This window comes from Thamnophis elegans, chromosome 5 (assembly GCF_009769535.1).
Source record: "Thamnophis elegans isolate rThaEle1 chromosome 5, rThaEle1.pri, whole genome shotgun sequence".
In the NCBI taxonomy this organism is placed as follows: domain Eukaryota; kingdom Metazoa; phylum Chordata; class Lepidosauria; order Squamata; family Colubridae; genus Thamnophis; species Thamnophis elegans.
Genome location: NC_045545.1, coordinates 54525571 through 54552330, shown reverse-complemented (window position 1 = coordinate 54552330; position 26760 = coordinate 54525571). Strand labels below are relative to the sequence as shown.

The 26760-nt window shown below is 36.5% G+C and overlaps 2 protein-coding genes across 3 annotated transcripts in view; one reads left to right on the top strand and one right to left on the bottom strand.

The window, feature by feature from the left end:
• Positions 1–401: 401 nt before the first annotated feature.
• Positions 402–17597, top strand: ELK4 (ETS transcription factor ELK4). 2 transcript variants are annotated; one of them, XM_032217599.1, is made up of 7 exons: positions 402–650; positions 1278–1422; positions 2968–3151; positions 3657–3872; positions 6092–6967; positions 8546–8662; positions 10778–17597. In XM_032217599.1, exons 4-7 carry the CDS (start codon positions 3666–3668, stop codon positions 10874–10876), a joined length of 1299 nt encoding a protein of 432 aa, XP_032073490.1. In that variant the 5' UTR covers positions 402–650; positions 1278–1422; positions 2968–3151; positions 3657–3665; the 3' UTR covers positions 10877–17597. The 2 variants fall into 2 exon arrangements, with proteins under 2 accessions (XP_032073490.1, XP_032073489.1); XM_032217598.1 differs by having other exon boundaries at positions 1270–1422.
• A 2565-nt stretch (positions 17598–20162) lies between these two features.
• MFSD4A (major facilitator superfamily domain containing 4A) overlaps positions 20163–26760 on the bottom strand; it is a 44471-nt gene continuing 37873 nt past the window's right edge. The window contains exons 6-10 of the mRNA XM_032218539.1: positions 26510–26683; positions 25113–25260; positions 24085–24155; positions 23170–23290; positions 20163–22164 (exon numbers count right to left, since the gene is read on the bottom strand). Of these exons, the coding sequence (XP_032074430.1) occupies positions 22103–22164; positions 23170–23290; positions 24085–24155; positions 25113–25260; positions 26510–26683 (576 nt within the window). The 3' untranslated portion in view covers positions 20163–22102. The remainder of the gene's footprint in view (positions 22165–23169; positions 23291–24084; positions 24156–25112; positions 25261–26509; positions 26684–26760) is intronic.

The window sequence follows — 26760 nt, the reverse complement described above, 5'->3', positions numbered from 1 at the left end:
TCCTCTTCTATAGCCTCCCACCCCCACTGTTTTTTCACTTTCAGGGTTGGAAGTAATAATGTTAATAAAGATAACATTAAAACATTAAACATTAACATTGTTAAAAATAAGGAAACCAGGCCTCGTTTGCGGCGAAACGAAATGAGCGCTCTCTAAAGAATGATTTGTTTTGAATTGCTAATAAGCAAGTACTGTAGCTCTAACCCTCATAACTTTCACCACTTTCTAGCTCTGCTGTTTTTCTGACTGCCTGATAACAGCAAAACTCCCACTTACAACATACTGCAATGACCAGAAAGCCTTGCGGAAAGGAGGCGGGAAGAAACTTCTCATTGGCCCAATAAATAACCCAGGGTGTCGAGATTGGGCTCTTACCTTCCTTTCCACAGGGGAGTGGCGGAAATGCGGAGTACGGTGGCCGTAATTGGGCTGGGAAAGTCTATGTGTTCCGGAGTAAATGCCTGGTCGGCCAGCCTGGTCTTGGCACTTGGCTTCTTCTTGTTTCGGTTTTGCCCACAGAGAGATGGGCAGTCAGATTTCGAGTCTCCGCGGAGGCCGCTGGCCATGAAAGGCGAGCATTCGGCAGGGAGCAGCTCAGCACCTGCCATTGCACAGGAAAGGCTTGGCGCGGGAGGGGGCTGTCCGCCTGGGTGAGTCCAGGGTCGGCTTGGGACCCTTTTCTCTCTCCTTCCCCGATGCTGCTGAATCCTGCAAGGCGGCGTTGGGCGATCTGCGCGCCCTGGCCCCCACTCTCCCGCGCGTGCGGAGTTTCTTGAACGGTGGCACTAGCGAAAGACACTCTGCGTATGCCCAGAGAGTCCCTTCCCAGAAAGAAAGCGCGCATTAAGCGCATATGACGCTCCTCGTCCTCTCGCTTCCCCGCATCCCCCGGACTTCCAGATTCCGACTCACAAGCAGGCGAAGTTTTGACGTGCTCAGCTCCGCCTTGGCAGAAGCCCGGGTTTCTCTCTCTGTTCATTATAGTTAGCTGGTTTATTAATTGTTTTCCGAGAAGTATTTCCATGCAACAGTTGTCGTATGTTTCATTAATTCTGCTTTGCCATGATATGTGAACAACGGCCAATAAATGTGCCACGATATGCCAACACCGCCGCTCGGCTAAGGATTTGGAAATGTCTCCCTGAGCTAAACAAATCAAATCTGTATCTACGGTAGAGATTTATATTAGATCCTCTGATATTTCGACATTTCCCTACCACTCAATCTCGGCCTATGAGCCTTAACTCTCCCTTCTTTTTCTGCTTTGAGACCCTCAGATGTGGCTTCTGAAACTTGCTGAGATTTTCCTAACTTCAAGTCTTCATATTCTGTTGTCATGGGTCTTCTGGAATCCAGGGTGCTCTCCTTCATACACTTCTAGTTATTGCCTTTGTGACAAGTACCAGATGCTGACCATGCATGGTAAGCAAGCTGTCTTTGAAATTTCTGCAAGATTTATGGGCATGGGCATTACATTTTGCACTGGTTGCATATTTCATAAGGCAAGAAATCATGTGGGGCTGCCCAGATGCTTTTAGCTTAGTACCTAAAAAGTATAATATAATGTGAGCACATGCTATGTAAAAAAAAAAGGGGGGGGGAAACCCTGCTTCTTTTTCTCAATTAGCATCCCTCAACGGCAGTATGCTTGCACTTTCTTTACTTCACTGAGAAGAAATGGGGGTCAGAAGACATATTGTGATGGTGCTCATCCCATTTTCCACGTAATTCATCTATTCATTGCAACTGGTACATTGGACTTTTATCATTGCACCATAAAGCTCACAGGGTGATTTTGTGACAGTTTTCTAAACTCAGGCTACCTCATAGAGTTTATTGTGAGAATAAAATAACAAGCTATTCCCATTCTATCTGGGAAACCTACAATATATACAGAAAACACCAACTCTGTGGAAGCTAGCTAAGAACCTAAGTGCTATTTGCTTTCTCTGGTTTTTCAGGTTATTACTTTTTCTACTTAAGTCACCATTAATGTGACAACTGTCACAAAAACATTTTTTTTGCAGGCTTATAGATTTAAAAAGATTAAAAAGAACAGAATGAAATAACAGTATATGCTTGCCAAGATCTAGCTTTGCAGCATGATTATTTGCTTGTGTAGGGAAGAACTTTTTAAAAAAAACTTTTGTAGTAGATAGAGGTCTTTGAAGTTTGTTCTTCAGTTTCAAGGCTAAATGGACAAAGCAATTTTAAAAAGGAAAGTGGCTTCCCTGTTATTTAACTTTCCAGAAGCAATAGCAAAAGATCCTTTAAGGGCTCCAAACAATTCTTATGTGTGCATCTCATGTAGTGATTTCTGGAATGCTTGACTTTTAAATTGTAAGTTTCAATTTGAATTGTAAGGGAAAATATACTAAAATATGCAGAAATATACATCAAGCATTCTGCAGTTGGATTTGGATTTTTTTCTCTCTGATCATACTAAGCCTGCTTAAGGAAAAAGACGTAGAAAGAAAGGGGCTTTTTTCTGTTTTCCTATGACCTCTATTTCTGCCTGTTTTCTTAACTGGGCAGCCTGTGGGCATCAAATGTCACAAATCATCTTGGAAAGTATTTTGAGTTCCTTTACTTGAAAAATTTACAGTGTTAAAAACAGTCAAAATGATAAATTATATCTCAAGGAACGAGATAGTTTCCCCAGTGGGTACTTTAAATGAAAATGTTGAACTCTACTTAAGCATTATGCAGATACTTTTCCAGTATGTTTTCTTAATAGGCCGCTTTGTAATATCTAGAATTAGTAATGTAATATTTCTCTTAGTACTTGTAAAAACATTACTATCTAAATAATATAACTATTAAAAGAATCATTATCTAAACAGTTACATTCTATAAATTTTTAATACAATTGCAAACAAATTGTATTATTTATGTTATTTGGAAAGTAATTGGCTAAGGCGTCTTCCTATTTTTTTCCCTTCAAAAATTTTTGTCACTTGTCTCTAGATCTTGATTCCTCTTTCACAACTTTTTCGTAACCTGGAGGATTGAGTACCAAAGTGAAAATCCATTTATACTTGCTGCCTTCCAGATGTTTGGGTTCACAACTTTTGGAAATCCTTATCATTGGCCTTACTGGCTGGGGCTGCTGGGATCTTATCTTCATTAGACATGTGGATTTTTGTAGAAGGTATGTTTATAGTGTTCAAAAGAAGAAGGAAAAACAAGGCCATAATGTCAATATTTATATCTATAAAAGACTCTTCCTATTCCACTGTTGAATATCACTGGGATCCTCCCTGTATTATTCAGATGTAGAAATTTGGAGAAAAATAATGTAAAAATAAATTTGGAAAGCCAAGAGGAGGTTATTCATGTTTGGTATTTACCTGAAAGGAAGATGACTCTGAATGTAAGATTGTAGGGAAATAATTTTTTCAGTCTCCATTGTCATCGTTTTTAGAAATCTAAAATGAACCTATCCCCCCTTTCTCAAAATTAGATTTCTCCCAATTGATCTGATTTAGCAAAGGAATCTTAAGAAAAGAAGCAGGAAACCAGATTGTATAGCAAATATGGGTCCCCTGAATGTGAGTTGACTTTGGGTTGACTGCTCACCACTGGAGATGCATTTGTTCCCAAAGTATTGTGCATGATCTTGATGTCAATCTTATCTCCTCTCTTCCAAATTTCAGTTCATTGCTATGGACAGTGCTATCACCTTGTGGCAGTTCCTTTTGCAACTTCTTCAGGAATCTCGAAATAAAGACATTATTTGCTGGACCTCAAATGATGGAGAATTCAAACTTTTGCAAGCAGAAGAGGTTGCCCGCCTTTGGGGAATCCGTAAAAACAAGCCCAGCATGAACTATGACAAACTCAGTCGTGCACTCAGATATTATTATGTAAAGGTAACTTGGCCTTTTGTTTGCCTCAAATGTTTAACTTACATTGTATTCCAGTGGCTCTAGAATTAGTGGTTTTTCCCTCTCTGATTTCAAAGGCAGGAATGTTGGTAATGTCATGAGAGTTTATTGAACTAAACTGGAAACAGATAAAGTTGCTTGCCTGTCTGAGTAAATGTACTTGTTTCATGATTTAGCAACAATCATCTCTACTGTTCTACCCAATCACTTGTTCTTGTTTTGAAATAGGTTTGTGTAACCCAGAGTTCTATTATTTGACATTTTTTTTATTCATTTGCATTCTCAGATTTTTAAAATATGTTAAATGCTATTATATTAATAAATAAAAGTAAGTAATATTTTATGCAGAATTTCCATGGAATATGTGAATGCATACAGTATGATTTCCTCCCCTAATGTTTTCTGGAAAATTCTCGGTATGTTCTGAAAAGCTTCAGCTAATGTGCTTATTAGAATTTAATTTGGAATAACGTTGACTTGACTATTAAATGCTGCTTGTAATTTTATGATATATGAATTGTAGCACTCAGCACATTGCTATAGAACAGTGGTTCCCAAACTTGGCAACTTTAAGACTTGTGGACTTCAACTCCCAGAATTCTCCAGCCAGCAGAGCCAAGTTTAAAGTTGCCAAGTTTGGGAACCACTGCTATAGAACAACGTGGAAGCCATTGAATACTGTCTGGAGACTTTGAAATGGCTGTAGTTCAAACCATTCTGCTGAATATTTCATATGTTCATTTCCCTTCAGCTACATTAAAATTTTATGTACAGTCAGCTTTTAATACTTAATCTTGATGTTAAAATGCACCATTGATATTGATACAAGTATTATGCCTGAGATACAGTGGGACCTCGGGTCACGACCACAATTCATTCCACAGTCTTGGTTGCAATCTGATTTGGTCGTGACCCGAATCTAATTTTCCCATTGGATTGTATGGAAATACGATCAATCTGTTCCAGACCCCTACGAACTATATATAAATTAAAAAAAAAAGATTTTTAAGCACAAACATAGTTAATTATGCCATATAATTCACAGTGTAATAATAAAATGTAAAATCCTTTAATAACACTGATAGCTCCTCCTGACTTCATCTCAGCCGTCTTAGGCGCCTGGTTTTCTCACAATCTAGACGGGAGGGCTTGGACTGGCCTGGCTGGCTTCTGCAGTGCTCCTCCTGCCTTCTTCTCTGCAAGGAAGCTCCGGCGAGAAGAAGCAGACCAACACACACCCTCCTTCCATGCTCCAAAGCAGAGCACCAGGGCCTTTCGGTCACTGGCCTGCTGAGGCAGAGAGCCGCCACTCTGCAGCTCCTGGAGGACAGAGAGGAGGGGAGATGGGGGAGGGGGAGATACTGGCTTCCAAGCTGCCGGAATTCCCAACTGCAGAGCTTGCTTGGCTCTGTTCCCAACCCTTGCCATGCTTCTGCGGTGTCATGTGGGCTTCCGGGGGAGGTTGGAGAGGGAGAGAGTCTGCCTGTCTGGGGAGAAAGTTACAAAGCAAGCTAGAAACCAGTGAGAACAAAATTAAAGGGTAACTTTAACATGTGGAATGGCAGACAAGTTTGTTCAACAAATCAGGACTTTCTCTATGGCGTGGAAGGGGAAATCAGCTACAACCATGTTTGGTCGCCACCTGAGAATGTGTTCGTGACCAGAGTCAAAAAAATTGTGATTTTTTGGGTCGGAAACCAATTTGGTTGTGGTCTGAGCAGTTTGTGACCCGAGGTCCCACTGTATTATACTGTCTTTTGAATCAAAGTAATAAAATAGGCAGTTGACTGAAACCATGTTCAATTTGTATGAGCAAACTTTTTTAAAGCTCTACTATGTTTTTAAATTCATTTTTTTTTATTGATAGCTTTGTTGGTATGTGTCTGGCATCACAGTAAAATGGGAAACTACATTCTTATTTTCCCTAGTGCTATCTGCTTCTAGACAAATGGATGTTTGTGTCCTGTTTAGTACATGGATGTGTATCCCCAAATCCCTTCCAAAACAAAAGTGAAGAAAGATATAAGTTTGAATCTAGAACATAGAGATCCTTTATCCCATAGAGATAAATGGGACTAAATAGGCCCCACAATTGTCTCATCTTTAGTCAATCATATTGCCTCCTTGACTAGCTGAACTATGTCTTGGACAAGTATTCAAAGAGGAGGTGCCTAATCTCTGTTTTATTTTTGATGTTTTCACAGAACATCATCAAAAAGGTTAATGGTCAAAAGTTTGTTTACAAGTTTGTATCTTACCCAGAGATATTGAATATGGATCTGCTGGTTGTTGGCAAGATTGAGGGTGAAGCTGAGGCAGAGGCTGGCTTTGTTGATACTAGCAACTCTATGAAGGACATTGAAACTTATGGGAAAGAAAAGCATCAGGCCAGTGTGAAATCCTCCAGTCGCAATGACTATATCCACTCAGGCCTATATTCTTCATTTACTTTGAACTCTCTTAATTCCTCCTCTCGTACAAAACTGTTTAAGATGGAGAATTCAGCTGAGAAGCTGACAGAAAAAAGAACTCAGGATTCAACACCTTCAGTCATAAAATTTGTAACCATGTCCTCCAAAAGGCCTTCTGTATCTCCCCTTGCCTCAGCTACTCAACTGACCTCTACTATCTCAGCTGCCTCTATCGTACCTTCAGGTTCAAATGAAAGCCTCCAGGCCTTGGAATCTCTAGCAACATCTAAAGGTGCAGCCACTGAAAGTTCAGCATCTTTGACCTCTAATTTTAATTCTACATCTCCTGCAACCTCCACATCTCCTAGTCTCCGGGTTCCACCCAAATCTCCTTTGCCACCGTTAAGTTCTAATTCTGATCTGGTTGTAGACACAGAAACTGAGTCTGTAGTTGGCCAGCAGTTAGAGCACTTTCAGAATCACGTCTTGGAGGGTAAAGAGATGAGTTCCTCCATGTTTGAAAAGAATCTTCGTCATAGCAGAACTAGAAAGCCCAAAGGACTGGAGATTACTCCCACTCTGGTTATTACTGGAAGTGATCCCAGTCCACTGGGAATACTGAGTCCTTCTCTACCAACTGCTTCTCTTACACCAGCACTTTTTTCACAGGTAATCCTGTTTTTTATTTGGGATCCAAATTCTGTATGTGAATTTGCAATAGAATAGAAATTTGCCTGCTAATTCTTGTTTTTGGTTTAAGTTTGGGAATAAAAGTAGGAATTTAAGAGGCTGGATGGCTATTTAGCTCAGGGTTGTCATTGATCCGAAAATTGACCTAATCTGTTTACAGTATATTTTAGTTTGTGCTTGAGGAGTTAATGCAGAATACTTAATGTTGGGTGTTTACTTTTCCTTAAGAGACCTAAGCTTCCTAGATATTTTGTATTCTGGTTAGGACAAAAGGGACAGTTGGGTGTAGTGGTTAAGGCATCCGACTAGAAACTAGGAGACAGAATTCCAGTTGTGCCTTGGACACGAAGTGTTCTTGGGCCAGTAATGTGCTCTCAGTGCTAGGAAGGAAGCAGTGGCAAACCATTTCTGAAAATCCTTGTCAAAAAAACTTCAGGGTCATTAACAGGTAGTCTCTTAAAATTGGACATGATTGAATGGAAGATTTTAAAAAAGGACAAAAGTTAACTTTTCACTATTTAATCATGGTTACCTAATTTGGAGTTGCTATCTTCTCTCTCTCTTTTAAGAAGAAATTTCTTCAACCGATTAAGACCATGTTTCATTATTATAGCTACAGCAAGATTATATACAGAATAATTTTTACTTAACATAGCAGTTTAAAAATCTATTTCTAGGTATTCATATTCTAAATTAAGCAGGGACCCTGATGTACTTTCAGCTATAGAGCTATAGTTAATTTTGCTTCAGATATAAAAATAGAGTGAAATGAGTAAGCAAGTGAGTTGAATGTCATGAAAAATAGAGAGATGTTGGCGAATAGGCAATCCAATAGAATGATTTAACTATGATTAAATAGTTTGGATTTAATCCCAAAATGGAAACCTTAGATAGTTTTGTAAAATATAATCAATCTAATTTTTAGGGATCAGCACCCCAAGCTGTAAAGTTCCAGAAAACAGTTGATCAGAATGAAAACAAAAGTGAAATCAGAGTAACAATCTCAAGCTAATGCTTTAGATTGGTGGAATTCAGTGAATATATCAGAATATGACCACTTTGTCTTATAAGAAATTAAAAATAATAATGTGAATTCTGTCTATTTCTATTTTATGACCATCTGTACAGGGCAGTTTGTTAAAAATTGTTTATATAGGCCACTTCCTTTATTTTTGAGCCATTACTTGTTGCTTGGACAGCAAATAAAATAATTTAAAACTATTAGATTTCCCCTCCATCTTATCATACCTGTTAAAATCTGACATTGAGATGGAGAAAATCTCTGTTCATCTTCTCTTGCTGTATCTGGAAAAAGAAGATAGCTAATCAAATTGTCTTCCTGTTTCTGAGGTGTGCCATCATTTTTAGTTCCTAGACTAGACAGAACCAGTTTGATTTTCTACCCTTTATTAACTGTCATATTGGTGTCTGATCCCAGACTAGTGAATTTAAAACAGATGTCTTGCCTTAGTGGTATTATATGCTTGTTAGTCATATTGAGCTTAATGTGCACTTCCAAATGATTAATTTTATGCTATTGCTCTGTATGTCCCACAGACACCCATTTTACTGACACCAAGCCCCTTGCTCTCCAGTATCCATTTTTGGAGTACTCTCAGTCCAGTTGCTCCTCTCAGTCCAGCAAGATTACAAGGTGCTAATACCCTCTTCCAGGTAAGTTTCAGCTCATGACAGCAAACAAAGACTAAATAGTCTAATAGCTAAAATAGTCATGTAAGAGCCCTTTTCTTTATTAGGACAAGATTGTGCAACTTTATTTAAGCCAAGGGTTAGACTTGGCTTTTATGGAGCAACTTGGGAGGAGTTTGGTGACTGAGCTCCAAAAAAAGTCAAGAAGGTGACAAAGGAGTGAACAAGAATAGGACAATTACTTTAGATTTAACTACAACTAATATTATTACTTATTACATTTTATTCCTTCCTTGTATTATATTAAGAACTGCAATTGACAGCTATATTCAAAGATGATCTTAGGAGATTGGACAGCTTTTACACTCTTAATTTAGCAGCAAAGCTCCATGTAAATCACTTATATTTCCTAACTGTTTGCAGCTGCTAAGTTTAGCACTTTAACAGAATAATTCAGTCTTCCCCAACCTGGTGTCCTTCAGATAAATTCGGACTCCCAACTCCTATATTCCCAGGCAAGTTTGTTGTTTAACTCATGTTTGTGTAACTTAAAAGTTGAGGAAGGCCAAAATAATACCTGCTGCTCCGGCCCTCTGGAATGAGCTCCCCGTGGAGATTCGGACCCTCACCATCCTCCAGGCTTTCCGCAAAGCCCTTAAAACCTGGCTGTTTCAACAGGCCTGGGGCTGATGAGTTCCTGTCCCCGCTCGAATGGTGTGGCTGTTGAATTGTTTTTAAATTGTGGTATTGTTTGTCCATGTCTTTTTTCCCCCTATTTGTGTCCCCTATCCCCCCCCACCGACTTGGGTTGTGTGCCGCCCTGAGTCCCTTCTGGGAAAAGGGCGGCATAGAAATATAATCAATTCAATTCAATTCAATTCAATACCTTATTCTGTGATAGGTAAAGGAATTAGTCTATAGACTAAGTGAGGCTACAGTTAAAACAAAAGCTTGAATTCAATGCCTTGAATTGAACCCACGCTTCTGATCACTGTGTCAAAACAAATGTAAACAGATGTTGCCTTTCAATATGTTTTTTAAAAGTTAGTCTTGCTAACACTTATGAATTTTTCAGCAGATGCCCCATTCAACTACTAATTTAATCTACATTGTAGAATCCTATGGGTTCAAAGCTCGTTATATTTGAAGAACAAAAAAGAAGATGCAGAGCAACTATTTCAGCCAAAGCTTCACCCTCCAAATGTAGATGGTGACCCTGACTCTGCATTGAGGACTTTCTAATCTTTACACATTTACGCAACAGTGTTATATTTAATTTTTCAGTGTTATAAGAAGGTTGGACTCTTACTGTGGAAAATATTATCGTAATAGAGATAGGTGTCATTGTTGAGCTTATTTGTGCTTTTCTTCCTCTTTTTAAGATTTAAAATAAATGTGCTTATCTGTATCAGGGGCTCCATGTTGATCAGGGATAGCTACTGCCTTGGGGAAGGGACTCGAGATGTAGTAGGTATAGTCAAGAAAATGGCTGCCATAGGAACTTTCCTGTTCGTGAAATAGCTACAAGGACAGCATGAACAGAGTAAAATGACCTTCTTGGTTGATCACCCCTATGGGGAGTTTGTAAAGCTCAAACACCTTCTAGTTGATAAATAAGATTGTGTGATGCTTTACTATGCAATAAAATTACACAGTACTGCATCTTGGTCACATCCAACCTGGTAATTAGTCCTATGAAACCATTTGGTAACATAATTATCCTAGAATCGGGCTCTTGGAACAGGATACTACCTGGAGGTTTGGGAGTTTTTTGCTTGATTTGAGAGATTTAAGGGAATTCAATATTTTTGAAAAAAATAACCAAAGTGAAAAAATCAATAACTATAAAGGTCCTTGCATTTTAGGATTTTACTGTATCATGCTAGAAGAAATGACTTGGTAACTTGAGTGCTTGTCTTTTGAAGCCATTTTGATGAATTTCATTTGAATAAATGGCTGGGTAGACTTCCCTCTTGAAGAGAGTATGAATATGAAATTGTTACTTTGTCTTAAGCTGAAGAAACTGAAGCCTGTGGGTGTTTTGCTGATGACAAAAGCAGACCAATGGAAAAGCTAACTGAAAATACAGATATTACCTTATAGACAACTGTAACATTAATTTCTGTTTCTGTTTTGTAGTTTCCATCAGTGCTGAATACTCATGGACCATTTACTCTGTCGGGAATGGATGGGCCTTTCACTCCTGGCCCTTTCTCCCCAGATTTGCAGAAGACTTAACATACAGCCTTTTTGAAAATGGACAGCTTGGACTAAAAAGAGAAGAGGTTTTATTAAAAATGGTGCAATCCAGGTTTTAAAACACAGTTTTTAATTCCATAGAGACAATTTACTTGGTTTTTGCTATTCCCAGTTCAGATGCCTTTGCAAAATTCTCTTTAAGACATATGAGAATTCATAAGGAAGTGCCTTAATTGTGGAGATTCTTCTCCAGAGTTTCTATCTCCCCTTACTGCTTCTTTTGAATGAAGAAGGCTTCTTTTAACAAAGAACACATTTTTGTATTATAATGAGGTATTGGAGAGAACAGCCAACTGATATCAGATGGTTTTTGACTGATATCCTTCCATTCCTTTGCTTTTTGTTTTTTATGTTAAAATATGATTTCATGGAAGCTGGCATTCCAAGAAATACTTGGAAAGTGAATAAGAAGATTTATTTTTTACAATGAATTCCAATGACCTTAAAAGGTTTTAGCATTGCAACTTATAGTAGTGTAGAGTTGAGCAAAAATTTTAAGAATGGTTGCTATGGATAAGAAAGCTCTTTTTTCTTTGGCAAAAATTGTCAGTTCATCCTCACATAATAGTATGGTATTGTGTATGCTTGAATGGCATAGTTCTGCATAGATCATGGATTGAATTGCTTTGATCTTCCCAAAATATTTAAAGGTGTTAATATTTGATAAGCCAAGTCAGGAAAAATAAAAGTAAATCCCTTGTTGTTTAATAAACAATTTAGCAGATTGAACTAATTAAAGAAACTGGCAGTGGATTTATGGTGGCACTGAATTAATAAGCATTTATTTGACATGCAGTGGGTTATTTTTGTCTTGCTTCTTGTTAATATTGTATGTAAGTGTGACATTTGGGGAGTGAACATTTATTGTTTGTTCTTTCTCCCTCTTTAAGAGGGAAAGAGACATACCTTCTCTTGGCCACCTGCATATCTAGGTGTTCTTTGAAATATAAGTAGATTGAAGTTTTGAATATTCAAGCCTTTAAAATTAGAAGTGTGCCATTATTAGAAAGTATTTTGATTAAATGTTTGAAACTAGAGGGGGAAAGCACAAAGTGGCACATGCTGTTTGAAATCTAAAAGGAGTAAAATGAGGTTTTAGCCTGTACTTAATCTTGTGGGAAGATATTTATTGGATAACAACTTTAGCATGATGATAGTTGAGACTTCTTTGCAAACATATGGTAACATAATGATGACTTGCTAAAGTGGGAGGCTTATTTGGGGGCCTAGAAAGTGAAAGTAAAATGGATAGATCTAACACCACTAATAGTAGTTATCCCTCAGTTGAATTTAAAGAAGATTCACTCTTTCTACATAATATTTATATTCAGGCTTTGCTATATTTCAGAAAACACTCTAAATCTTGTCGCTTCAATAGCTTGTTAGAAAGTTGAAGTAGATATCAGTAAAGCATTATAATCCTTTTTTCTTTGTCGAGGTGGGCTTGGTTTGAAAACGGCGATCAACCTGTGGGTTTTGATTCATATACTTATTCTGAACAGGCCTCAGAAGTTGATTGGTATGCAGTAGTGCCTCAGGATAACATAACAGACTAAAGTAGGAGACATTTGCTGATTTGTCTGCATTAAACTGTATTTGGTGCCCTTGACCAGGCAGGGATTCAAAAGGCCCACTCCTATCTCTTCTTGTACCTAATTGAGTATATGGTGATCTATTTCAGTATAGACATGCAAAACATTGATGGCAGGTAGCAAGAGAGAGTCAGTTTGGTTTAGTGGTTAGAAATCTAGAAAGAAGATGTGTCACCTTATCTATTAAAACCAATTGGGTGATCTTGGGCCAGTCAGTCTCTCTCTCTCTCAGGCCAACTTACTTCAAGGTTTGTTGCTTCTTCGTAAAAATTATAAAGGTGGGATTTGTTGTTGCTAAGTTGTGTCTGACTCCTTGTGACCCCATGGACCACAGCAGCCAGGTCTCCTGTCCTCCACTATCTCCTGGAGTCCTTCCAAAATTACACTCAGTGTGTTGCTGGCACTATCTAACTATCTCATTCTCTGCTGATTCCTTCCCCCTTTGCCTTCAATCTTTCCCAACATCAGGGGCTTTTCCAATGAGTCCTCGCTTCTCATTTGGTGGCCAAAATATTTAAGCTTCAGCTTCAAAATGCGTAAGTAAAAATAAACAAAAAAGTAGATAACTTGCATTCTTAGAAAGGACTGGCAGATTCCAATTAAATGTTAAAAAAATAATATCTGATGGACTGAACCATTTGCATGGATGCTTCAACACCTAGACTTTCTCAGCCAGCATTGGTTGGGAAATTCTTGGGGTTGACGTCCACACATTTGAAAGTTGCCAAGGTTGAGAAACACTGGCCTGAATGGCTTCTGCTTTCCTTGGGAGTCTCCCTTTTCCAGCATTGTGCTTTCCTATGTCGTACAAGGAGCAACTGGTAATAATACATGTATTTAGGTTTGCAAGTGAACCAAAACTTAGATCCTCCTGAAAGTAGTTTGTTTATCCTAGTTTCACAAGCTAGTCCCAATATTCTCAGAAAAAAATGTTCTGCTATAAACCACTGCCCTTCTTATGCTAAGATCTAGGTATAGCGTTTCCGTTTTTAGTGACTTAACAGAACTGTCTTTTTATTTTACGGGAGATTTAGGTGTAGAGAAATTTTGAATTTCTCTCTTCTTGCTTCATCATCAATAAATTATTTTTTATTTAAGAATGAGCTTTGGGAGCCAGAACGGGAGGTGACTACTATATTTGGTATGGAAGATAACAGCCTTTAGCCAATACATAGCTGCATTACCTAGAGAAGCTTCCCTCTATATTAAAAAAAACAAAAACCCCACCACATTCCCAGTTGCAAACTTTTCTGTGATTTATTTAGAGAGATACTTTATACTGGTCTACTTCCAGTAGACCTGCTATTTTCTTTTTTTAATTTCATATGCTTACATTTTGTATAAATTTTTTGTTCTATTGCAACTGTTCACCTAGATACTTCATTGCTATTTTACTACATTTAGTAAATGTGAAAACTCTACTCTGACTATCGAGGATGGAGGAAATGCAGGTAGAGAGAGAGTAAAGGGTTAACCTCCATTTTACACCCCAGATAATATAGAATATTTTAATTTCCAGATCTAGATTTTATTTTGCTTTTCATGTATGATTTCTTTAATTGTGTTAGATAATAAACATTTTCATGTTTTCAGCTTCTAGATCATGTTAACAAACACATTAGTCAGATGATATCTTACTTAGATATGATTACTGATTAAGAAATATCTGGTACTTTATTAACTTTTCTTAATGCTGTATTTTCTTTACCTGATAATTAGAGAAAACAATGATCTCTACATTTATCTTTACAATATTATTTTATATGTTAGCATGAATTGATATTCATAGGTTTTTACCTAATCAGTTAACGTTTGGACAAATGTTGAGACTCCTAAATAATTCATTATATAAAATTTTTGCTACTCTTCTATTGCATTTTTATATGTAATCACATATAAACAATAATTCATTCAAAAGATCTCAATAGCCTGTCCAGATTATACTTGTTAGAGCTCTATGTTTTTAAAGGGAATACTAAATTGGATATTACTTTTCAAGAATTAATGTAAGCAGTGAAAATTTTATCTTTCACAAACTACATTTGTGAAATATCCCTTCTCCACCTCGTAACTGGTATGAAAACAGATTGTGAGAGGTCCTAAAGTAAATATTAATGTGAGGAAATGCCAAAGAACTTTTAATTCTCCTTTGCTGTCATGCTAATGTTTTGTGAATGTAAATCAGTGACATTTTAATTTAATAACCAAATACTTCCTTAAGCTTGTTGATATTTCCAAATTTTTGTTTAGAAAGAAGCATTAGGATAATACTCATGGTACTGGAAAAAAGTGAGGTATAGGTCTTAAGGGCTAGAGTACTTTTTCAAAATAAAAACTGGCATTAACTATCAGTAATTATCAGTGAGTGAGTCAAGCTGGTGTATGTTTACTTGAGTCCCACTGATTTTAATAAATATGAATATGTTATAGAACATAGCCATCTTGAAGAAGTTAAAAGTGATAAAGCTGGTTTTATGGCTCTAGATCAGATGTGATGTGACCAGTCTGCTGGTTGTATGTGGCCCCTGGCAAACCCATAAGATAATAATAAATATTAAAAAATAAAGGAACTTTGTTATTTATATACAGTAATTATATTATATATTTTATATGCAGTCCAAGACAATTTGTCTTCACTCAATGCAGCCTAGGCAACTATGGTTGGAAAACTTCTCTAGATCACACATGTCAAACTCATGTCACGTTGCCGTTATGTGACATATCGTGACATTTTTTCCCTTCGCAGAGCTGGGATGGCCTATTCAACGGCATCTAGCCGTTGACCATTAGATTGACGCTCCTGCTCTAGACTCATTAATTAGGATTTGCACTAATGCTAAGAGTATCTTGACTTTTTCTTTGAATAGCTATTTGCTTTTTATTTCCAGAAAAAAAATGCTTCTGAAAGTAGCTCAAAATGCTACTATCAAGACTTGACTGATCTTGACAAAATCTGAACATATGTCAGACTATGGAACTGCTGCCATGATATGGTAGTTGCTGAGCATTGTTTAAGAGTTTTCTTTTCAGATCACTCTTACAATGCTTTGCAATGTTATTAATCAGAGTGATGAAGCTAATTCTATTGCTTGGAGAAATTGATACCTAAGGCAATATTTTGTAGAGTTAAACAATTGTAATGATATTCAGATTGTTTTATTAAACGTGATTGAAAGGTACTGCACTTTATGGCTGCAGTTTTTAAAATGAGTTGCACATTCAGGGTTTCTAATACTATAGATCATTGTGTCATATTTCTCTATTTATTAAAACATAATTTTGAACCTATCATCATTTTCTCCAAAAGTATCTTAAACCAATTTTCTAATGATGAGTTAAAGGGTAGCATTACTCATACAACTGGGTCTGTCATATAAATAACCTGAATGGTTGAAATAGTTGTTACCATATGAATGTATCTTTGCTTGAAGCAGCTTTTTTACATTTGCAAATGAAATATTTTATTTAATTGGTTTAGTATCATTTATTTTCACGCTGTTGAAAAAACATTGGCTCAAAATAAGATTTCTGTGTAATGATAAACCTCCAAAGTTGTATAATTAGTGCATTCTTCATTGTGAGCCTTAATTTGGAATCATTTTGCAGAGATTATTAGAAAAAAAAAATCTGTGGATTTCACCAAAGATTTTACTAGTCCACAATCAGTCACAATGTACTAGGAAGACCAGAAACACAGCTTTAAGGTAATATGAGGTTGAGAAGTGGAATTGAGAGGAAGGTCCAATAGATATGCCGCTTTGGACTCTTGAAAGAAACGTGAAATATAAATAGATTTCATTGTGGCCCTCAATTATAACTGAATACCCAGTTATTCTTGTCCCAATTTTACTGTATCCCATTTCAAAGCCATCTTAAACTCTGATATGGAGCAAGTTCCTTAATATTACTTGTGCACTGCATTAATAACTGGAAGTTTTTATTTTAAAACTGTCTTCATATCTTGTTTTATTTTTTGTCTTTAAATAAAAACTCTCTTTAGTATGCCTTGTGTAATTAGGGAAGAAGTAACAAAGTTTTCCAATAGATCCTTTAAGCTGCAATATTTTGTTTTTGGTAGTGCTTTAAGTTTAGTTGATATTTGGTATCTCTCTGTTCAGCTGCACAGAATTTTAAATACTAGAAATATTAGAATAACAAAATACTTGCTAAAACGTGTATGAGAAAGCCTCTTCTTCTAAATCCAGTAACAATGTTTGCATTTTAATGTAGTTACCAAATGATTTTATGTACACATAGTGGTTGTGAAGAGGTTTTTTTTAATATTGTTTCTATTCACAGTTGACATGTTCATGCATGTTGTAAGAATATACAGGGGAAAATCTAGGTGGTGGAGGAGTGGAAGAAATTAGACTAGGCCTTGATGTATATGTTGATATAACAAGCTTTTTTCAGAAATGAAAGCTGACACAATTAAATATTGTTGAAGTACTTCAAGTGCTTCACAAATGCTTCTGCTAGAATGCTGTTTGGCTAGTACCTACACTGCAACTGCAATTAGTGGAGTTCTCTGTAAGGGATTGGTAATCATGAAACCTACTATGGAATCTCTGGCTTATGTTGATGAATGAAAGCTACTTTGTCCGATTTGCTCTGGTATTTGCGAGTGTTCCTGCAATTGCCATTTTAGTTTACAAACATGTACAGCACTTGGTTTTTGTTCTTTTCTATTTCAGTGATTACTTTCCTAGAATATTATTTTTGCCCATCATATATACTGCAGACAAAAGTGGAATTATCTTATTTTGGAGATGATAATCCACTATGATGGTTAGTCCAGAAAGAATGAGAGTGGGTGAGGCCAGGTTCTTGAGCTTTTTCTTAGTGCAATTGCCTAGTGGAAAACCTTCACAGCTTCCTGTGATCTTTGTGGGGCCTTTAAAGGATATAAAAATCAGTTCTAGCTTCTCTTCCCTCATCCTATGCCCTTAGGTAAATTCTCATGGGTTTGGATGTATTCTGCAATACCTATATTGGTACATCTATGGGATGGGTTGGAAATATTAAGGATTTCTTAATATTTGTCAGACGTTCAGCCTTTTGCCACAAGACTCAAGTGAATTTATCTAGGGAAGTGTAGCTTCTTGTTCCTTTAAAAAAATGAAAACCTATACGTTTTATATATGTAGTATATTACCATTGTGTAAAATAATGTTAATATATAATAAAATTGCATGAATAGCCAAAGTTCTAAGTAAGTTTTCAGTGTTATTTTCTTGAATACAAGCATATTTAGACAAGGCATTAGGAAGACTTTTATAATCTTAAGGTGTTTATAAGAAAAGAGAAAAATATGTATCTTCAATAATAATTTTAATTACCAAATCTGATTCAGAGCTTTGCAAGGTTAATCTTACATTTCTCATGCACAGTTTGGAGGCCTAATTGCTTAAAAAATGATATATTAGTTACTGCACATCCTAACATAATGAAGTTCCTTGAAAAATCAGTCTGGTTTTTTTCTATTATTAGATTTTTTGCAAGAAAAATGTTATGGCACTCTTTCTTTTTACAAGAGTTGGGGAAAGTGTTAAATATTTTCTTTAAGAACTGATTGAGGGATTTACTTTGTCTAATAATGTAGGTTTGTTTTAAACGTTGTAGTAAATCATGTTAATATGTATGTGCAAGAAGACTTACAGAACAATTGTATTTTTAAAAATAAATATTTTTTAACAAAAAATTATCTTGGAATATTATTTTCTTCCATGGTAGACAGAATATGCCACAACAGTACAATTTAAAAATATTTTGCCAGAAGTGAATTTTATAGCCTGCTTCTATGGTACTGTTCTTGAATTTGGATGTAATTAAATGACACATATTCATCATAGAGTATCCTATTGAAATCTGAGGCTTCTAAATTAAAATACTACTGCATTGTTAGGATTCAGTTTGAAAATCTTGCTTTGCAAGAAGAGAACAACCCCTCTTTAATATATCTTTAATGTTTTCAGAGATATTTGCAGATTATGATTATTTTATGGATAGTGAAGATTGCCCTCTCAAAGAAATAAGACCAGAGAAATAAGTGTAAAGGATATCCTGTGGCAATGATAAGCATATGACTGCCAAATCAAAATGTACCTGCGCCTCTCCTACCTCTCAGAATTGGCTCTGAAGGTCTTGATAAGCAACAAGGAAGCAAGCAAGCAAGCAAGCAACCAACCAGGCAAGGTGACTGTGTCTTCTGAGGTTTCCTTTTGGATTGCAGTGTGAAACGATCTAGCACCAAGGGCTGAATATAGTCCCCTTTCACTAGATTGGGATTATTTTGTCCTATTTATATACCTTGCTTTTAAAATGACTGAATCCGAATCCCTTTCTTCCTATGTTTCCAATAACTGATCAATGCAGTGTTTCGTTTTCATATACCATATATCAGTTAGAGCAGGCTTCATATCTATTTCACAGCCTCCCAGTTGCCAAGTTCTCATTGTAGATTGTGCTTCTTTGTCAATGTGGCAAAGTGCTTCAGTGGGTGGTAGTTTATAAATTCCAGACTTTAGTAGGTGAAACTGACTTTTTAGATCCATTTCAGTCTGGTTTCAGGCTTGATTATGGAAAAGGAAGTCATCCTGTAGGATGACTTGGACCTCTCAGTGGCTTTCAATAGCATTGATTGATATTCTCCTAGAACTATCAGAGTTGGGAAGCACACAGTACTAGAATGATTCCATTTTATTTGACCACTTCATTAGGATTTCCAGAAATCCAGAAGGATTTATTAAATGTATACGCTATTCAACTCCCGACGACTCTGTGTGATTTCTGCCTCATGGCGGTTGGCTGTCTGAACCTTTCAGAGCTCAGCTATGTTTTTTAATACCTCCATCAATGGTTCTCAACCTGAGCAAATTTAAGATGTGTGGATTTCAACTTCTGCTCTGACTAGGGAATTCTGGGAGTTGGAAGTCCACACATCTTAAAAGTTCCTGAGGTTGAGAAACACTGATCTACATATGACTGCTGGGAGAGTGTAAGATGAGCATATGTCAGTCATTAATAAGCAGATGACATTCAGCTCCACCTCTCCTTTTTATCTAACCAGGTGAGGTGCTTGGTGTTCTAAACTAGTGGTTGGCAAGAAATGGACTAGATGATGACCAATAAACTGAGACTTAGTATAGAGAAGACAGAAATCCTGTTTATGGGTGGAAGGTCTGTCCAGCCAAATGGTGCCCTGCCTGTCCTAATGGGTGTCTGTACTTCAGGTTATTTCTCATATGTATCCCAGGCCTTAAAGTCATCCCATGAGGCTCTCTAGGTCTCCTCCAACAGGTCTTTACAAGGGAGAGAACTTTTTCTATGGTGGATACCAATTTATGGATCTTTTCCTAAGAAAGCTGGACTGGCACCCCGTTTGCATCATTTAGTTCCAGATAAAGACAACGTTTTTTTTCCCCCCAAGGCTCTTCAATTGAACTTTAATTCTATTTCTTTGAATTATTTTTGTGCAGCTACTAGTGTTTTTGTTTTTATGTTATTTGATTTTATTTATTTATTTTTATTCAAATTGTATTTTTAGTATAAACCACCCAAAGACATTTGGCTATTGAGCAGTCTAGAAAACAATGAATAAAGCAACAAATCAGGTTTTCAGGTGCATAATCCAGATACAGCGTGTGCTCAGTTTGATGCAGGTTTGCTAATTAAATATTTTAAAGACCTCCTGTACCTCAGATTTGGAACACTTGCTTTCCTGATGCAACACTTTTGAAATGCAGCCTGCTCCAAGTAGCCCGTTTCATATTTGAAACAGGAATAATTACTTTATTCATAATGTTTTGCCCATTTATACTTTTATATATTAAAACAATTGATAAAGACTCTCCAAAGCAAAGATTGTTAATATTTTTTTCATATTTTTTGCCTTAGGCTGCATCTACAAAAAACACTTGTTGCAGATTGTTTTACTCAGACTGAGTTCACACATTATGTTAATCCATATTTACTTAATGTGGGTTATAGAATAAATCACAATTGGTTGCATTTATATGACATACTAAACCATCTCTTACAAACCACAATCTCTGGTTCGAACTGCAATCAAAATAAACTGTGATTTATAAATGCAAATCAAGCAAACAAGATGATTGAAGGTTAAATTTTTTCAAATTTTCAATCCTGGTTTGTATTTTGGTATGAGCTATATTTGGCTATTAAGTGATCGATTGGATGCTGTACTCCAGCAAGTAGGTGGGAAAACTGAAATTCATTCTTAATTTTAATATATTACCTGTAAAATTAATTTTTTACTCTCACATATTAAAAATAGCTTGAAGATAAAACAGTATGGAGACCTTTCTTTTGTAGCAGCAGAAGCTTCTGTCTTCATCAGTTTCAGCTTTGCATAATGCCAGAATTTTCACACATGAAATTGATATTAATATTGACCTTCTGGTCTAGAAATCTAAAAATCTAGAAATGGGCAATTAGAAAAGTTTACACTCATCTGAATATATAAACGTGAGTACACGTGCTCTGTAATAAGGACAGTGCATTTTAAGGTTTAAACAACATGGAAATCAAAGATGAGGGTGCATACCCATGCAACATAGCAATCCAAAAGCCACATTGCAATACAAATTTAGTATAAATATACAATTTTGAAATGAGAAGTGCAACAAGCCTCTTAGGAAAAATAGCTTAAGTAATGTTGCTGGGTCCCATCTTGGTCAATTCACAAGTTCATGCAACAATACTATATTTAACATTCCTTCATATATACATAACAGATGTATACCCCCTGGGACAGCATTTGCAATTCCTACCTATCCCATTACCTTCATTTGAGCCAGTCATGAGAATAGCCATCACTTACTTAGTACTTCTCTAGTTCTCTTCCTGGAAGGCACCTATTTTACAATATTGCACAATTGCAAGAAACATAACATTTGTGTTCATGTACTTTAAATTTGGTAATACTTCAGAACTTGGGCTTTTCTGACAAAGTAGCCCATCTGGCTTATACCATTTAGTAGGCTAACGTTAAAAGGCCAGCTTATACTGATTCAATCAAACTTAACCCACTTTTACTTAAACTATATACTGTACTATCTACAGCGTCTAGGGCTTTTTACTACCAGTACATAGTAAAGTCCCATTTGGGGACAGACAAAACTTGAATACTTCAAGCTGGGTGGCAATTTTATAACAACAGATTTATTCTGGCTATGTACAACACGAAGGGTGGAGATTTTTAAATTTTTCCTGCAATTAAAGAGTTTTCAGCGTACATAATTAAGAAGGGTGCTTTCCAAAACTTCCTACATATAAAATACTACTATATCCCCATCCCTACCCCCAATTTCCTGTCAGCAAGGTTTGTAAAATGACAGTAGTACTTTTTTTCCCCAACTGAGCTTTTGAATGGACTTTAATTGATCATATATCAAAAGTTTGGCCTCTAGGATTCTGCAGATTGTCCCTCAATCATTGTTATGACCAATCCCTTCTAATCATAAATGGGAATGAATTGTAATCAAGGAGTTCAGTTGTAGAAAAATCAGGTAGATTCAAATCAGGCTTTGATAACAAATCTTTCAGCTGAAATGACCATGTGCTTGATCCATGTAAGAATTTGCTGTTTTATTTAGCTCTGATAAAGTCCGTGTTCCCCTATTGTTGGCTGCTTGTCAGGTGATATATCCATATCTACAAAACAAGATTTTGAAGCTGTCATTTAAAATAAAGTACCAAATGTCTTTCACTGGCTGTTTAAAAAATTCATTAAAATACCACATACTTTCCCCCCCTACTTGATTTATGAAGTACTATTATACTGGTTTACAACATACAATAGATGAGGATTAAGACTCATACTTCTAGACATCAATTTTGGCAGGTGCTGTTCTTCAAAATGTGTATTCTCCAACTCATATATACATTATTCCTTCATATATGTACTGGATACCTCATAAAGTAGAACCAAGTCTTGCATACAATTGACTTCTAAATGGGACAGTTTATGTGGATTCATGACTACTGAGGTAAACCTCCTTCCTAAAGCGCACAGCAGTAGGAAGATTCATTTCTGCACTTGGCTTGAAAAATTGTGCCCTTGAACATAATTAATACTAATAATTTAAAATAATTCTGACAGCATTTAATAGACGATTCTATGTTACATTACAGAAATGGGAAATCGTGACTTCCTATAGGATGCTGGACTATTAATCCTTCAAATTAGGACATGCTGGATTGTGCAGCCTGAAAATGGAAGGCCTTAGGTTCTTGATGTATAATTTCAGATTCCTTATATCCATGCTTCCTTAGTTCTTCAATGGAAATGGTGTCAACTGTAATTTGAAAATGTACATCGCTGGAGGTTTTAATCTCCTCTAAACATAGCAAAGAAAACTAACTACTGCTTATTTATTTAGTGTTTGTAGACTTTTCTTTCTTAGCTTTATTTTTCATGGTCTCCTTGTCCAAGAAAAGGGGAAAGTCAAGGGCTATGTGGTTGCTTGGGCATTCAGTCCAATCCAAGCAGGAAAGGGGGAAAGGAAGCAGCTGTAAAATAAACACTTCCTTGATTTTTTATAAAATTCAGAGTGTTTCCCTGTCTGTTCTTTAGGAACATACACTCTCTTCCACCTGATCTGCCTTCCTTTCTTTTCAGAATTGCTGCTGGTGGGGGGGGGGGAGCTGAAGTCTCACCTGATTGGGACTGAGGGTGAATCCTGTGGAAAAATAGAAGGAAGACGTAGAAAGTAAAGGCAAAAGTTCCAAAGATGGTTCCACACACCAGGAAACTATAGCTTCCTTGATCATGAATGATCTAACAGAAAAAAAACAAGGTAATTTAGGTTTTCAAGCTTTGGATACTGTCTTAAAAACTAATGAGCACAGCTGATTGTCTAATGTTAAAAGTGCTCCAGTATTGCTGACTGAGGTTATGCGGACTTCATTTCCCTACAGAAGAAGTTTGTGCCAGACTGTCTGACCTTCAGGGAAAGTAGCAAATGCCATCTGTTTCCCCAGGGTTTCTACCTGCTGGACATTAGTGTGTGTTTCCACTCTGTGTTTGTATGTGCATGGAAAGACTTGCAATTCAAGAAGTGCCAAAAGCTCAGAAGCAACATGGTTACATGCAGAAATGCTTTTTCCATTTCTTCAATTTAAACATCAGGGTACCTCTAAGCTTCAATCTACTAGCAGATCACACTTCAGTGGAAATATGCACACTTTGCAACATACGATTACTACTGGCCAGTCTTTCCACATATTAGAAATATGTCTTACAGAATTTTGCTAGCTTTCTTTGCACCCTCTCTACAAGCTGCCACCCTATGCTATAAGATACATTAGTGGTCCATAATATGCTTCTGTGCCCCAAATTCCATATATAGTTTACAGCATTTTATTTATTTAAAATGCTCACATGGGACATCTCCATATAAGGCTTTTCAGATACTTTTCTGACATTCAGTTGGTGCAGACACTATTAACAGTCTTGGGATAAAATTTTCAATTTTATCTTCAGCGGTTGAAATGTTCTCTTTATTTTCTGGGAGGTAGTTAGATGTTAATTTACATCCAGCAGAGTGTCATTTTGATATCTAATATACTTACCGACCCTACCAGCAACTGTAGAACCATCTCTCCAATTCCTGCTCCTGTCACCAATACAGTAGTGGCACAGCCTGGAATTAAAAAGTTGGCATCTGTTTTAATTATGCAGATGATATAATATTGTAGTCTATGACTGAAACATTCAGATGTAAATGGTAAAAATTAATCTCTAATATAAATGACTTGTCAAGAATGCCACCTGTCTTGTGCTGAAGTCCAAGATAAACATTCAGCGTTAATGTGTCCCTATCAAAACAAATAAGGAAGAAAAAAGCATCAGGATTTGTGGTTTATTCACCCTGGAAGAAAAAAATTAATACCTTGAGAACCATTCTGTGTCTTTTCACTTTCAACATTTACCCAATAATGTGGTAGCATTTAGCTGATCTTGGCTGATTTAAAAAACCCTAAGAAGGTGTCGTCCTTGTTGTATTATGATGGGAATTATTACAAAATATCAGGGCAGTAGAGAAGACTGAGAAGTTGAGTAAACCTCCCAGAAGAAGGAACAAGAAACTACTTCCATTTGATTTCCAAGAAAATGTCATGGGCATTTCAATAAAATCATCAGTTGTTGAATTCAACTTCAGTAATATATTACATTATGTTATACAATAATATTGTATAGTATATACAATATTGTATTGCATTTAACAATATGCAATCAAACTTGGGGCAAAGCAAATAATACCCAGAATGGGAGAAATAAGGTGTGACAAACAAAGCAAATCAGATAATTCAAACCATTCTCTCTTAGAAAGGCTGGCAGAATATCAGGAATTTATTTGCACAAAATGAGAGTGAGATAGGCAGAATCTCCATTACTGACTAATTTAGCATCACTCAGCAAGATCTGAGCCAATGTAAACCAATCTTTCTTTCTGCTGTTTTGGCACATTAATGGTTCAGTGACTCTAGAAGGTAGTAAGTCATTAATGCGTTCCTTCTATGGGTCCTATCACCTGTTTTCCTAAACTGACATTCTCCAGCCACTCATTTTAGCAAAAGAAAACATGGGGAGACTTTACCTTTGTACTGGAGGATGTCCTCAGTATAGGCCAGCACACTGGGGAATGTGCTGCTGAGGAAGAGGCCAAGAGAGGCAGTCCCCACAAAGAGAAAAACCACACTGGTTGAAAAAATTAGGAGCAGGAAGAATGTTATAAGCACTCCAACCTGCAATGACATTAAAAGGGAAAGTAGAGGAATCAAGACAGTCAAAGTCAGCTGTGAAAGAAGGAATAGCAATTATAAAAATATATCAGAGAGAAAATAATAAATACTACTCTATGGATTCTGAAATCAGCATCTAAAATTGTAGGAAAAGTTTAGACAGAGTCTGGGGGAGGAATCAAGAGAGGAATCAATCTGGAGTCATTAGGTTTCCACAAGTGATCCAAGTCTACTCCCCTTCTTGAATTTTGTTAACTTTTTATCTAGTACTAAATTACTGCTGACCATTAGTTGACTTTGTGTCAACAAAGTTTGTGCTATAAATCTTCTTAATTGGAGCTTAACGTATGGTCTTGGGTCTTTGTGCCTGACAAAAATGTTCCAAGAATCTTTGCTTGACACCATTTCAGATTCTGCAGGAAATTTTCAGGAGAGAGATTGACTAACATTCTGATTGACTAACTTGCCATCTCATTGCTCTCTTACTTCAACTTCGTACCTTGACACCTGCAGCAAAGAACTGAAATGGGAGCCAACATTTTGAGTGATTGATACTATTTTCCTCCAGAGTTTTGCTACTGTATTGTCTGTAATGTAATTTTCTTAACATATACTCTGTATGGTTAATGCCATTATTTTGTTTTTACTAAATCTAATTCAGAGAAGTATTTTTCAGAGTTTAGGAAAAAATAGGGAACCTGTCATACAGAAAGGAAGGTAGGATACATGGCTACAGGGGAACTGATAAGAACACCTACATACATTGCAACCTTCCTCTATAGGAGAGATCCTTTATTCTTCTATGAATAATGTTCCATTTGTTGAAATATACTTCTGGATCTGAATTATCGGAATCATAATTAGCAATTGCTTTACAGTTGTACTTTGTCTTAATTAACATTGTTATATTGAATTATAACAAGAGAAGTGTTTTATTTTGTCCAAAACACAAATATTTTTAGGAAAAGAATATAATCATACTATTCATTACGGCCTTTTTTTTTTTTTAAAAAGAAGAACTGGCATAACAACTCCAGAAGAACTTCTGGAATTGAAATATATATATATATATAAAGATTGCTTTGTTGGAAATCGTAAGCTTTCATTTAGACCTGTAGTTCATATGACTCCCCAAAGGGCCAGTATATCAATCTATCTCCATCACTTCAAAACATGATGCCCTCCAGATGTATTGAGATACATAACACTTATTTATAATGTCATTTACTAGGTGAATAAGATTTGGCCATACCACGTTGATGAAAACCATGGTTGCTGGCTTCATTCTGTAGGAGACAGGGATGGAAATGAGTCTGCCCAGTGTAATGAATCCCCAAAAGAGACTCGGCAGATAGCCAGCCCTCTTGTGCCCCACTGAGAGTGGTTCCTCTACTGCATAGCTGTATACAAAGCCAGAGTATTCACCCTGAAGAGATGAAAACATGATTCATTATATTTGCACATGTTCTGTATTGAGCAATGACTATAGCATTCATCTTTTAT